This window comes from Rhineura floridana, chromosome 6, assembly GCF_030035675.1.
Source record: "Rhineura floridana isolate rRhiFlo1 chromosome 6, rRhiFlo1.hap2, whole genome shotgun sequence".
In the NCBI taxonomy this organism is placed as follows: Eukaryota; Metazoa; Chordata; class Lepidosauria; order Squamata; family Rhineuridae; genus Rhineura; species Rhineura floridana.
Genome location: NC_084485.1, coordinates 76,148,782 through 76,163,780, shown reverse-complemented (window position 1 = coordinate 76,163,780; position 14,999 = coordinate 76,148,782). Strand labels below are relative to the sequence as shown.

General features: G+C 40.6%; 1 protein-coding gene across 1 annotated transcript; it reads right to left on the bottom strand.

Moving 5' to 3' along the window:
• Positions 1-700: 700 nt before the first annotated feature.
• CLPS (colipase) lies at positions 701-7,670 on the bottom strand. The gene is made up of 3 exons (XM_061630401.1): positions 7,587-7,670; positions 1,962-2,084; positions 701-1,379 (listed from the first exon to the last, which is right to left on the bottom strand). The coding sequence occupies exons 1-3, from the start codon at positions 7,668-7,670 to the stop codon at positions 1,254-1,256; spliced, it is 333 nt and encodes a 110-aa protein (XP_061486385.1). The 3' UTR covers positions 701-1,253.
• Positions 7,671-14,999: the final 7,329 nt, after the last annotated feature.

Genomic DNA, 14,999 nt, shown 5'->3' with positions numbered 1-14,999 from the left:
CTGAAGTTACATCTGCACAGCCAACCAATAATGGAAGAGAACCAAGGGGCAGCTTTCCCAGTGCCAAAAGAGGGTGTTGAACAGTAAGTCCCTCAAAGAAGAGGTACCAACTCGTACAAGGTTTGGAGCTACTATTGCTTGATTTGCATCACAGCGCCTGTGCTACCCATGCTGATTAGTTTAGTCCTTATTTGCAGAGGAGTACATGTATCAGGTGCACTGACTCAGTGCTATCTGTCAGTGCCCTAAGCCTAAGAATTCTGAACCGTGTGCTTCAGACGTCCCAAGATAAAAAGAGATGGTAGATAACTTGATCTGTTGATTGTCTTTGCGCTTTGTTATTATGCTCTACTAAGGAATATTCTCTGGGGGGTAGATGAACAACATGAAGTGCATAACCCTTGAATGTCAACTTGGACATGAGACTCGAGTTTAACTCTGTGCTTCCCAAATCAAGACATTTTCCTGAACCAATCTGAACTTGCCCCCTCCCTATCATTGCCCTATCCCTACCATCTTTGGCCCTCTCTAAAGGTCTCGATCATGCTGGACTGAATGGGAAGAGAGAAAATGACCACCAAGCACCACCATATTTCCAGCAATGCTTGCATATGTTTTAGTGAAAATACCAACACAGCCAAAGGAAAGCCACCCTGGTTTATATATAGCCATATGCAGTCAAGTTGGCAAGGAAGTATAATAGCCTAACATCTGAGAGAAGCCAGAACATTAACCTGGGATAACAAATATGGTGCCTTTGAATGCCTTTTGCCAGATGTCAGCTGGGGGTGTCTGTCAGACACAGGGAGTAGTAGTAGAAGGCAAGAGGGAGTGCGGGGGAGGGGGAGATTCATTTTCTAACGAAGCCCAGATAAGGAAAAGGGTGGTCTAGATCAGAGGGTGCAATGTAAAGAGTACACCAAGAAATAAAATGCTTTTTCATAAAATGGTGGTTCATGCGAATGGACAAAACAGGTTGGAGACCATGGCTGTGGAAATGCAGTGCTAAGCTGATGCATAAGGATGTTTTGAGAAAGTGGTGTGGCATATGACAAATAAGGTTGGATGAGGGGTATATTTGGAAGCATTTTCCAAGTAGTAAGTTGGATGAGGGATATATTTGGAAATATTTTCATTCTGAGCAAATGATAATGATGTGTGGGTTTGTTTAGAAACCTGTAAGATATGTGCAGAGATAGGTAATATCTTGGGAAGTGATGACCACTGCATAGAACCAGAGAGTGTGTGCATCTTTACTGTTTTTCCTTCTTGACTTTCGATTGTCTTGCTGAGTCATGGCAGATGCCAAAGCCAGTGTTGGCGGTTGTCTCACAGGTTAATCCGCTTTCACAGGGGCACTTATAGTAAACGCTAAGGTTCTGCAAAAGATACAAAGATACAGATCAGACTTTGCTAGAGCTAAATATGCTGTTTATTCTCTATTGTGCCAACCTGGCCAGGCTCAGACCCCACCCTGCATGCCTCACTTTTCACTGCACTTGATATCACCTCAGGATAGTTGTTACTTATATGAAACTGCTTTCAAATGAGCTATGGGTCCCCCAGATTTTATTTTAAAAAAACTCATGTCATGCCTTTTATTCTAAGTCCACCCTCCCGTACAAAATCTTTCCATCTCCAAAATTAATTATTTCATCTGATACATTCTACTTCAGTTTCAAAAGCATCTCTCATGTTCACATTTTTAATTCTCTTCCTCAGCATTCTTCCTTCTCCCTTCCTCTGCTTAAACTCATTTCCTCTATCCACAGCTCAGCTTCTTTTTTAATCATCATTGCCCACCATACTTCCTCCCTCCACTGGCTTCCTGTTTCTCATCAGATGTTTTTCTAAATCTCTACTAGCTTTTTTCACTGCATTATAATATGTAGCAACAAAGAAGATGCAGGCCGGCAGAACCACCAGTCCTCATGCACTAGAGAACAGGAAATGCCATCTACCTTCCGGGAACACTCCTGGAACTCAGCTGCTTTGTCCGCACAACGAGACAGGGTTAACCAATTCTCTCGGTGACAGCATCTGCTTTTGCACTGGAGACTGCTTAGGCATAGCTCTCCATTGTCCTAGAAGGAAAGCATAGTTAAATCAAATATGAGGACAGATGTCTATGTCCCCCACTGCTTTCATTCTTAGACTGATATATATGGTTTTTAAAACGATGATAATCGCACCATTCTAGAAAGAGGTTTTGGCCAACATATGTATGGTCCTCAGACCCCATGTTCTACCCCAATACTTATCTATGGGGACTAAGCAAGGTTCAAGTAGCCTGGTTTCAAGGGTAGTGCTGGGGGCCAAGAGGCTGATTTTGGAAAAAACGGAAGGCCTGGATCAGACCACCTATGGTCTTGTGATCTTTTGGTCCTTGCAGCCAATGAGAAAGTGTCTTATATGAAAAAAAGTCTGATGATATTTAGCAGGGCTTCCTTGACCTTTTGGGGAACTGAGAAGGGTGTGTGGAACCACTTCTTACCTGGGGCAGCTGATGGAGAATCTCAGAAATCTTGCCCTTCCTCCCCCCTTAAAAAAAAATCTTTTTTGCTTTGTCTGTTCTGTTCCACTCTCTTCTTTTTACTTACTTTAGTTAAGTGTGTCTCATGTGATTTGGGTGTCTTAAGGTTAGAGTTCTGGGAGAGTGGAAAAAGACTTAAAGGGGTCTGTAATTTTACGAGAAAAGGTTGGATAGGGTGGGGAAGAAGGGTTGATTTTTTTAATAGACCAAATATTTTGGAATATTAATTTTTTATTGTACAGCTACATTTTATTTTTTTAAATGTGACTTAACAAGCCACAGATAATGTTTAAGTTTTGGATGTAATGGCCAGTCTTGCAAATATCCCACCAGCAGATTATAATAACATTTGTTAATATCATACTCGCCACCTTCAATCTCAAACCACATTTGGAATGTTTGCTGATACATTTTCATAATTCTCATACTGTGGGTTAAGCCACTATTGTTACACTTATTTTTTGTATTGGAAAACTGAAGCTGAAAGTGACTTCTGTTTCTTTTTTAGACAGTCAGTCTTTAACATTAAAAAACAACATAATTATAAAAAATAATATGCACATTAACATAAAATCTAATTTAGACAGCACACTAGGAACAAGTAAAAACTTGGCTTGTGCTTTTGCAGCTGCCAGTCAAATCTTGCCACAGCTTAAGAAGTTGCTTTATTACAAGAAGCCAACAAGAAACCAATTCTTTGCAACTTAGTTGACTTTCCCCTCAAGAAATGAGCCTAAAAAATTATTTTAAATTACAGAGAATGTTGGGCATTTTTATTTTTTATTTTTAGCAGAAACAAACAACAATGATTTGGGGCAAGACTTCGAGACAAGTAGAATATACAACCAATGTCCTCATCAGTTTAACAAAGCCACAACAAAAACCAGACACTATTATCAACTTATCAAGAAAAGCACTAGGAAGTCAGTGAGTGCATTTCTTCTGTATTACAATTTGCATAATGGGAGCCATACTTCATGAAATTTATCCTGCTATATTTCCCGCAGACCACTCTACATCTGCCTGTCAACTTCTTAGCTAATGCCATTTGCCACATCCTATGGTGCTATCTCTGATTGGAAAAAAAAATCTTCTTTAGAATTCCAGAAATGTGCTATTTCCATAAGAGCTGCTATGAACAAGTGTATTAACAGAACATTATGCATTACCTTTTTGTTTTTTCTCTAAATGTAAAAAAAAGGTAAAGGTGTCCCCGCACTTGTAGTGCGAGTCGTTTCCGACTCTTAGGGTGACGTCTTGCGACGTTTACTAAGCAGACCATTTATATGGGGTGGGATTGCCAATTCCGTCCCCGGCCTTTCTTTACCCCCCAGCATATGCCGGGTACTCATTTTACCGACCACAGATGGATGGAAGGCTGAGTGGACCTCGACCCCTTTTACTGGAGATTCGACTTCCTCCTTCCGTTGGAATCGAACTCCGGCCGTGAGCAGAGCTTTCGGCTGCATTACTGCCGCTTACCACTCTGCACCACGGAGGATCTCTAAATGTAGCAAGGCCAAAATGTGTTCCAAAAAGACTTCACTTTACAACTTTGGCACCATAAATGGAATAATGTGCCCTGTACTGAGCAGCCCCTTCAGCACATAGGTGAGAGAGGTTTATTTATAGGATAGTGACTTTTGGTTTTATGCCCTTTGTTGCCCAAGACCAGCAGAGCCCCACTGCTCCCCAAACCAGCATAAGTGAACATCCACTTGCCACCCTCTAGATGTCAGGATCCCAGCTGCTCTGAAATAAGCAAGCTTTTTTCATGCCATTATCTGCTGTTCTTTTGTCCCCAGAGAACCACAGTGGTATCTGCCCCAAATACAGAGCCCTTTGGATGGAGTGCATAAGTAGAAAATGTACTAGTATATCTGTAGAATGGGAACAATCCAAAGGTTGCCCAACACAACTCAACTCCCTACCCCCTAACAATGCAGCACTTTGTGCCTAATTCTAGTGCACTGAAAGATGTATAATAAAACAGCTCTAAGAGGTGAGGGAAACATGTGAAACAAGTACAGCAAAAGGAATAAAAGAACACAAGCTTCTGGCCTTCACAATATTAATTGACCAGAAATAGTAGAATACCTACCTTCTGGCATCCCTGAAAGATGAGGGACTTCAGTGTTTGGATTTTCATTACAAATGCCAGTTCTGATCTAACGTGAAAAATCCAGACTGCCTTTAGTTCTGTCACAGCCAAGGCTTGTCAGTTCCTCATCCCCAAATTGGTTCTTTTCATGGGATTCCTTTGCTTTCTCCAAGGAATTCCTACTATGAAATCTCACCAATGTAGCTTGCTGAGTTTTCCCCTTTACTAGGGCAGACATGCAGCTGCCATTTCACCCTCTTTTTGGCAGAGGGACATCTCAGAAGAACTGAGACAGACAAGGAGAAAGCTTAATACAGCCCTACAAAATTGAGGTAGACTTCATGACCGATTGATACTGTGTGATAAGGCAATGTAAAAAACCCAAAACATAGGAGGGAACAAAGGCAATGAAAGGAGTTATGCCTAATCTGGGACTTGAACCCAGATCTCACGGGTCTAAAGCTACTGGATAGAGAATTTTGCTGCATCTTATGGGCCTTACATTTAAGTGGCAGAGGCTGCATTCACACCATACATGTAAATTACACCCCCCCAATAATCCTGGGAACTGTAGTCTATCCCTCACAGAGCTACAATTCCCTGTACCCTTTACAAATAACAGCTCCGGACTTGCGGGAAGGGTGACTTCGCTTGTGCCTGCTTTTGAGACGGGCTCCCGCCTCAAAAGAAGCTTATTCAGATATAAATCAGTCAGAACATTTTTTTTTGACTGATGAAATTTCTCCCGGGCAGGGAGAAACGTAGAGATCAACCTCAAAAGCCTGTTTTTGTTGGGAGGACTGGATTTCATTAATTTATGAGAAAAGGTCCAGCCAACAATGCCGGACGGACTTCCAAACTTTTGCTCTATCTGTTTAATGCGATACGTTTATCTTTTCTTCAAAGAGAAAACCGACTAACAGGCAAGCACCCTTCTTTCTATTATTTTTCTTACTTGGTTTAAATTGTTGCAGCAAAAGGAGATTTGTCAGATTGATCGGCTTTGAAGTACTTCTGGGTGAGCTATAACTCTTCTCTGTTATTCACGAAATTAACAGCTTATCTCTGTTTCTGTAGCAAAAAGCTGTCCTGGAAGTGCATTCTAAAGATATAAACAGAAGAGGGATTTCTATTCCGAGGAATGTTATATTGTCTGGGACTATTCTCTTTTTGGTCTATTTTACTTCGACGAATCTGCTTCTTCACGACGCCACTAACTGTTTTGATGCTGGGAACCAAATTTGTTTTGTATTCTTGAACATAGAGAGATAAGGCAGGCTGCTCTGTTTATACTGTGATGTCATCAAGCCTGGAATATTAACCCAATTGTTGCTGAAATAAGAAGTGGTTCTTCTTTACTTCTGTTTTGCTTTGTTTTCGTGGTTTTAAAAATGGCAATCAAGAAAGTGGCTGAGAATCTGGAAGTAATTATGTTTCAGAAAATAATGGATAAGATTGAGATAACGAAACAAACCCTGCGACAGGGCAGTAAGGAGCTGAAAATTGAACTGAGCAAAATGACGCAGGAGTTTAAAGAAATAGGGGATCCTGTGAGAGAGGAGAATGAGATCAGAGATGAGAAAAGAAAAAATAAAGGGAAGATACAAGCCCTGGAGATTGGAACAAATGTGGAATTGGAAAAAGATCTGGAGTTTATGGATATTAGAAATAAAATCTACTGTTTGGAATTTAACGTTATCTCTGAAGAAATTAATGAAGATATTAGAGATAAAGTTATCAATGGCTTGGATAATCTTCTGGACTGGAATGATGTGATGGAGTTTGATATAGTGAAAATCTATGGAATTAACTGCAGCCATGTGACAATGGAAAAACTCTCAAGAGATGAGCCAGTGCATTTTGTAAAAAAGAAGAACAGAGATATGACTTTACAACAGTACTTCAGCAACTTATTCAGAATGGATGGCAAGAAAATATTTGGGATAGAGGAAATTCCCATCAGACTCTTATTATACGACTATGGCTATGACAGCAAGATTATTATGGAATACTGATAATGGAAGATTGGACACTGAAATTACTGGACTTAACAGGACTATTGAAGATGGAAGATGAAATTAATAGGGATAATGGAATAATGGCTATTGAAATTATTGGACCTAACAGATTTTGATGAGATGGATTAATCGAAATGTTTATTTGGAGAAAAATTGATAGATATATTTCTTAAAGAATTGAAACCTCTCTTTGACTTTTTGTGGAAAGAATAAAGTAATGTTTATGAGATTTGATGATTAATTAAGATAACTACTGGAGGAAAGTGATTTTATAATATAATTTAAGAGACAGAATTGTTATATATTGTAGACCTATAACTGATTTGATCTGTGACAAATGGGAAGTCAATATTTTATTTTTTTGTTTAATCATTTTTGTTTTGTTTTGTTTTTTGTCTTTGAATGTTTTATGATTTTGTTTTGTATGTTTTATGAAAATTTGAATAAAAATTATTGTAAAAAAAAAAAATACAAATAACAGCTCCCAGTATTTTGGGGGGGGGGTTTGGGGGGGCGGTAATATGATTTAAATGTATGGTGTGTATGCAACTATAAAGTTCATTCAACAATACTTCCCTTCTTTCCAAGCTGTCTCCACAGATATTTTGCCCACAACCAAAAATAAAATTTAATAAAAATCCCACAGAGATGGGATTGTACCTTGTGTGCCCTGATTTTGATGCTGAGATCCTAGAGCATCCTGATGCTCAAAGCAACCACACTCCTGCTTGTTTGGCACTCCTATTCCTGAAATGGATCATGTGCTGAAATCAAATTAAGTGTGTGAACAACTGCCTCTAAAAGCCTTTCCTATAGCATGACTGGGAACAATCCCAGCATGAGAGAGAATACCAAGAGCCAGGCACCCAGCAAATCCCTCTTGTCAAAGTTGCCCCTGGAAAGGGTACAATAACATTACCCAGTGCCCTCTTACCAGATTAAGGATGATTCCTCTTTGGTTAGAAAAGGACTCTGCCAAGGCAAGGGTGAGCAGCAACAAAACACAAACTCTCTCCATTGGTTCTTAGTAGCAAGCAAATGAGTTGATCTGGTGTTCTTGGGATGAGCAGAACTAGTGGGATGTTGCAGGCTTATAAAGCCTGTCATCAAAGTCACATGAGCCCCTTCTTCCAATAAAATATGAATACATGTCCTTGTAATGGTAAAAATCTACCAAGGATAAAAACAACACCCAAAGCCTCCCAAGGCCACAGAAGATTGAAATGTTAGAAAGACTGGAGACTAAGACTGCAATCCAACACACACTTACCTGGGAGTAAGTCCATGAACACAATGGAGCTTACTTCTGAGTAGAAGTGTATTGGATTGCTGCTTTAGCCTTCAATCCTGGGCATGCTTACTTGGGAGCAAGTACCATTCATCTCAGTGGGCTTACTTATGAATAAACATGGATAGGTTCAGATTGTTAAGAGACATACCACATTACCAAATCCACATGGTAAATGGGTTGAATGGAGTGGATATGGACTGGATTAATCATATGGTTGCTTCACCTTCCACACAGCTTGCTACTCAATCCAAACTATTACTCACTTCACTGCAAAAGCTACTGAAAACAAACTCACCTGTATGGCAGAATGAGGACATTCTGAAGCTTTACCCGTTCTGACACACAAAGTGTTGGGGAAGCTGTGAGCTAGTGATGTGAATGTTTCCTAACAACCTCTATTAACTGTGAGTTTCCCTAACAGACACTGAATTTGGTAGCACTAGAAGCTACGTTTCCTTTGAGGGGAATATTCCAAAGACTCCAAAAATGCAGAAACGTAGCTAAAGTTGACTGAGCAACAAGTCTGCATGAAGCACTTTGATTCAGGTATTGCAATCCACAAGGGTAAGGCAGATACCAGCTCTCAGTAGCTGTCTGCAGCCCATATCACTGAAGGTTGATTCAGACTGTCCAGTTTCTTTTCCAAAATAAAGAAACCCCCAAACAGTATGATGTATAAATAACAAGACTGGATGTAAATGGACATATATACAAAACTATTGTGTAACAATTGCAACAATATCTCCAAATGCTTCAAATTAGGGATCCCATCCCATTCCATGCTTCATGTTCATGTTTCTTCCACAAGAACTTAATCAATGGAGCTACACTGCAAAGTGTTTGTTGCTCCCAAAGACTGTAGTCCAAGGCTATGATTTCAAGAGGAACCCAGTTTTTGGGAGCAACAAACCTTTTGTAGTGTAGCTTCATTGATTAAGTTCTTGTGGAAGAATCATGCCAGGTATTTGACTTACAACGGTATTTTCTTCTCTCTTAAATTTTGGATCTCGTGCAAATGGGTGACATATATGGTATTATATTTTCAAGATGAGCATAGTTTTGAAAAAGACAAAGATGAATATTATTTTGTAAAGATAAAGCAAGAGGCTATAAAGGGTGAATATAGCCGCCATCTGTGAGAAACTCTCCATTTGTTCTGATGAATCATGAAACAGGATGCAGTGCAGGACATCTCATCGTAATAATTTGAAATGTCCAGATAAGTTGTTGTAATAGTTGCAAAAGTTATGCAACAGTGGCTACCACTGTGTATATGTCAATTTTATATTCAGTCTTGTTATTAATACATCACTTTTATACTGTTTTGGTGTTTCCTATGACTTTGTTGTTTGTTTTTTTCATATCTTTGGGGATCTTCTTTTTTGTTGTTGTTATTTAATCTCTTTTCCAGCCATCTAGCTCCTATGTCCTGCTTGCAGTCCCTTAACACTTGTATGGGCTATGTCATCCCTCACCTTCTCGCTCCCTGTCCAAGATGTCAAATTTTCATGGCACATGAGTATGTTTCCCACTAATTTTCATATTATAAACTGCATGGAGCTTTTGAGATTTGAAAATGAAAATTTAATTTTTGTGTGTGTGTGTGCGTGTGCAAAGTTGCTGTGGCTCTCTTGTCCTTTTGTATGATCAGTACATTTGTATTCTTGGGAAGAGCTGGAGTACTCATGCAGATGCTTTGATAAAGCAGAACTAATTGCACCAGCGATGAATTGGGCAGGGCAAGCACTTTCTTCTTTGGCTTCCAAGGAAGTCTTATCCTGCAAGAAGAGGAAAGTATTATTTGGCTCTAGGTAAAAATAACAGAAAAGCCTCCTGCTCCCCATTGCACATGTCATGGCCCTTTCATCTTCTAGAATGTCTAGCAAGACTGTCAACATTATGGAAAGTAGGCTGAGTAGGATAATAATTGTGAAAAGCTTGCTCTTATTCAGCTGTTATTCAGATAGCTTGAGATATGAAATCACCTTGACTGCAATAACAGGTGCAGCCTGCGGGAACTTTCTCAGAGTTACAAGTATGTGTCCCTGTATAAATAGTAGCATACTGACAAATTTAGAAGTGCAGGGTCCCTTCATGATAGTCACACCATACCCTCTCATTTGCTTGCTTGCGTTCTGTCGTCATCTTCACACTCCTCAGTCCTTCCCGTGTGCACCTTTTCCCACAACAACAGAGGTTCCTAGGTGCCAATCAGCACGAAAGGGGAGTGTTAACTACTGAAGAGAGTCTCCTCAGTGGCTGACTCACCTCCTTTCACTCTGATTGGCTCCAATCAGCAGGCAAGGACAAGGAAGCGCATTATAAGATTCTTCTCAGTGGCTAACACGCATCCCTTTCATGCTGATTGGCTCGTAAGACACTAGAGACATAGGGACCCACCTAGCACCTGCTCCCAAAAAAGTAAGGGGTCTAAGACTCCCCGAGACCCTGGATGACTACACCCCTGCCCATAACACACTGGATTGTTGGGTGTACAAGGCCAGATTCAGATGGCTAGCGAGGTGACTTGTTGAGTGCTTTCAATAGTCTAGTTAGTTTCAATTTAGACACTCTGTGTTGTCTCCTCAGGCAGCTCATGACTTTAGTAGCTCATGTAGTGTCTTTCAATGGGCTTTCAGTAGTTTTTAATTCTGCTGATAAGTGTTCAGCTTCTCTGAAATTCAGTGCATGTATTGATTGATTGATTGACTGAGTTGTATTTACAGCCATAGACCAAACTGGTTCAATGCATGAATCTTTCTTGCTTAACATTTAAAACTCCAAGGATACTCCAGCCAGAGGCAGTCTTAGAAACTAGCAATTTAACTTGTCCAGGAGAAAAGTATGGGATTCCATGTGGCAGACGGCTCCTTGGTGTGGAGTGTTAAAATGCCAGCATGTCTAGACCATGGACCCCTGATGTGCTGATACTGCATGTGTAACAATGCAGTTTTACAGTGATTATCAGCCATGTGGAACCCTGTACATGGCTGATAATGTTTGTTTATTATGAGCTTTACTTTTGAATGCCCACCCCTGCAAAAAAAGTGGCTGTGTAAGCTGCCAAACAGACGTAACTAGAACCACTTATTGTATTATTAGCTCTTATAGGTCCTTTGTTTCTTTATGATCCAGAGCTGGCCATGCTCAGCTGCTCCTGTGTATATCTTATTTGGCTGGCTGAGCTCTTGACTGGCAACACTGTATGCAAGTACAACCAGATAAGATGTATTGGCCTTTGGAACAATTCAGGCAATGAAAATGTATGGATGCTGTTCAGAACTTCCACTCCCAATTGTATTGTTTGTACTAGGAACATATGAAGCTGCCTATATTGAGTCAGACCATTGGTCCCATCTAGCCCAATGTAGTCTACTTTGACTGTTAGCAGCTCTCCAGAGTCTCAGGCAAGGCGAGATGCACTGGGGTTTCTAGGGATTGGGCCTACACGTCTCAACTTTGCTGTACCTTTGAGCAATGGATCCTCCCCAAATAGATTAGATGTTGTGGCTGGTTATTAGATTAAAATGTCTTGAAATTTGGGGGAGAACTCCTGGGGGAAATGGTCTACTTGTTTTGTTTCTGTGTGAACTACATGTTTTATTTCATTGTAGCTTTGGTGACATCTTCGGTGCCGCCCTAGGCTCCTGTGGGGAGGAACGGTGGGATATACATCAAATAATAAATAAATAAATCTACAACATATGCTTAAAGCACTCTTATACCACTTTAACAGTCGTGGAGATTCCTGAGAATTGTAATTTGTTAAAGGTGCTGGGAATTATAGCTCTGTGACGTTAGCATCCTTAAAATATAATTTCCAGGATTCTTTGAAGGAAGCCATGACTGTTATTGGTATAAGAGTACTGTTGTGCACCCAAGCTCCGAGCGGTGAAATTTCCGGGGTCCCTGCGCTCATCCAGGGTTTGGTTTCCTTTGGGAGGAAGGTCAGCGGAGACAGCAGTGTCTTTATGAAATATGGTTTATTTATTTACACACATTCCAACCTGAGCTTAAGATGGAGGGGGTTCAAGGCATCAGCAGTCCAATATCCACCTTTTCCACCAGGGTTACAGGAGGCACCCAAGTGCCATGGTGCAGAGAGCCAATCTCTCTGCCTGCCACCAGTCCCCAGCAATTCTTCTCAGACAACTAAAACTACAAGCCTCTCCTGGGCTCCAGGGTGTGTGTATGCTCTCCTGAAGAGTTTCAATGACAATAGGGTCTTCCTGGCCCATTCACCAGTTGCTGGGCAACTGATAATCCCATTATCCTACCTGGCCACTCTATTTGTTTAACAAAGGAAATTCATCTGGCCAGCCGAGCTATCCCCAAGGCATGGAATTCCAAATCAGCGGCTGGAAAGGGGACTATATTGATAATCCTTGACAAATTCAATGTCCTCATTATCAACTTTGAAGTTACATAAATCTTCTGTTGTCATTGACGTCTTCTTGATGTTCAGCTGTAGTTCTGCTTTTGTGCTTTCCTCTTTAACTTTCCTCTTTAACTTTCATCATCAGCTTTAAATATGTGATGTGGATATTTTGTGCAAATACATGTTTTGCATGACGGCCAAGGGTAATGTGAAAAGCAAACATACTTGCTAATGACATGGGGCCTACTATATTCTCTGTTGGCATTAGAAAAGGAATTGCATTATACCTCAAGCAGATGCTGCTTACCAGTGTTCAGACAATGGTTATCCCATTAACAGTTTAACTAGCAGTCAATACAATTTCCTATAAAAGCTTACTGGGAGAGGATTGTCATTATTTCCAGATCAAACCTTCTGTTCTTAGAATCACTGTTTGGCTGAAAATAATAAGAAGATCCAGGGAAGTTGCTGAATAAGTGAGAAATTTCGCTCTGGAGACCAAATCAAAGGAAGGCTTTGATCTTCATACTCCTTAATCAGAAAACCTTCCATTGCCATCAGGGCAATCCCTTTGGCAAAGCTGTGTAAACAAAATGAATACAAATTAGTACATATGTAAGGGAACATAGATAAGTAAAAAGGCAGTTGTCCAGGAGAATATGAATTACAGTGGAGGATTTAATGAGTTTGGATGACAGTTTTGATCAGTTGTCTTTTGTTCTATAAACAAACAGGTGTGGTAGTGTGGGCTGAGTGACTCTGTGCTTGTGGTGGATTGGTTGTGTAAATGCTGCACTATCCTCCCAGATCCAAATGGATTCACTGCACGCCCATGTTTTATGTGATATTGCAAAGCTTCTGAAAGTAGTTTGAGTGATGGTGTGGTAAACAATGGTTGTGCTGTGAGCTGGGCTAGTGCTGTAGTGAAAGCTTCTCCCACTCCCCCCCCCCATCATTCTCCATCAATTGATGAGAAAAGAACCTGCATTCACAGATAATCAAAGGAGAAAAAAAAATCAGTTACATGCTCATGTGTGGGGTGCAGGGTTTTTTTCCACACTTGCTTTGCTTTTGGGATGGCTGAGGAGTGTTTGTGTTTATAAATAATTTCACCAGTAATCTGCACTCTGCTCTCTTCCTAGGGGCCCATCTTTCAGTTGAAGGCCAAGGGAAGACATTGTGTAGAAATTTCTCCAACTGAAGTACAGGCAGCTAGTGAGGCTGTAGAAAACAGGTTTACTGGAAAGAAAAATATGCACACCACCTTTGCTATCTTGCAAAGGTAGGGTAAGATAGGCACCCACAGAATTTGTGAAGTGCCCCAAGAATGGGGCAGAAAAATTGAAGCCTTTTTCATGGGAGAACACTTCTGAGAAATTGGAGGCAAGATTTGGGCACAGTATTAAGTTGGGCATCACCATGTCTATCAGGAACCGAGTATCCCAGCACCAGCAGCTGATGTGGTTAAGGCTGCAATCCTATACACACTTACCTGGAAGTGTGTGTGTGTGTTATGTGCCTTCAAGTTGATTACGACTTATGGCGACCTTATGAATCACTGACCTCCAGTAGCATCTGTTGTAAACCACCCTGTTCAGATCTTGTAAGTACAGGTCTGTGGCTTCCTTTATGGAATCAGTCCATTTCTTGTTTGGTCTTCCTCTTCTTCTACTCCCTTCTGATTTTCCCAGCATTATTGTCCTTTCTAGTGATCATGTCTTCTCATTATGTGTCCAAAGTATGATAACAGTTTCATCATCTTAGCTTCTAGTGACAGTTCTGGTTTAATTTGTTCTGAAAATGAAATGGACTGGCTTCAAGTCAATTCCAACTTATGGCAACCCTATGAATAGGGTTTTCATGGTAAGCGGTATTTAGACGGGGGTTACCATTGCCTCTGTCTGAGAGGCAGTGATTGACCCAAGGTCACCCAGTGAGCTTCATGGCTGGGTGGGGATTCGAACCCTGGTCTCCCAGGTCATAGTCCACTACCTTAACCACTACACCATACTGGCTCTCTAATTTGTTCTAACACCCAATTATTTGTCTTTTTCGCAGTCCATGATATCTGCAAAGCTGTCCTCCAACACCACATTTCAAAGGAGTTGATTTTTCTCTTGTCCACTTTTTTCTCTGTCCAGCTTTCACATCCATACATAGAGATCAGGAATACCATGGTCTGAATGATTCTGATTTTGGTGTTCAGTGATACATCTTTGCATCTGAGGACCTTTTCTAGTTTTCTCATAGCTGCCCTCCCCAGTCCTAGCCTTCTTCTGATTTCTTATTGTCTCCAGTTTGGTTAATGACTGCGCCAAGGTATTGGTAATCCTTGACAAGTTCAACGTCCTCATTATCAACTTTGAAGTTACATAAATCTTCTGTTGTCATTACTTTAGTCTTCTTGACATTCAGCTGTAGTTCTGCTTTTGTGCTTTCCTCTTTAACTTTTAACCATTACTGGTTTTCTGCTAGTGGTATGGTATTGTCTGCATATCTTAAATTATTGATATTTCTTCCTCCAGTTTTCACACTTCCTTCATCTTGGTCCAATCCTGCTTTCCATATGATTTGTTCTGCATATAGATTAAACAAATAGGGTGATAAAATACACCTGTCTCACACCCTTTCCAATGGGGAACCAATCGGTTTCTCCATATTCTGTCCTTACAGTAGCC

Bases quoted from the DNA above. Each gene is read 5' to 3' on its own strand.
- CLPS (XM_061630401.1), bottom strand. From the start codon at position 7,670: ATGGAGAGAGTTTGTGTTTTGTTGCTGCTCACCCTTGCCTTGGCAGAG. The intron at 2,085-7,586 runs GTAAGAGGGCAC...CTTTCCTTCTAG, and splicing joins GAGGAATCATCCTTAATCTG to GACAATGGAGAGCTATGCCT. The intron at 1,380-1,961 runs GTAGATGGCATT...TATCTTTTGCAG, and splicing joins TCCAGGAGTGTTCCCGGAAG to AACCTTAGCGTTTACTATAA.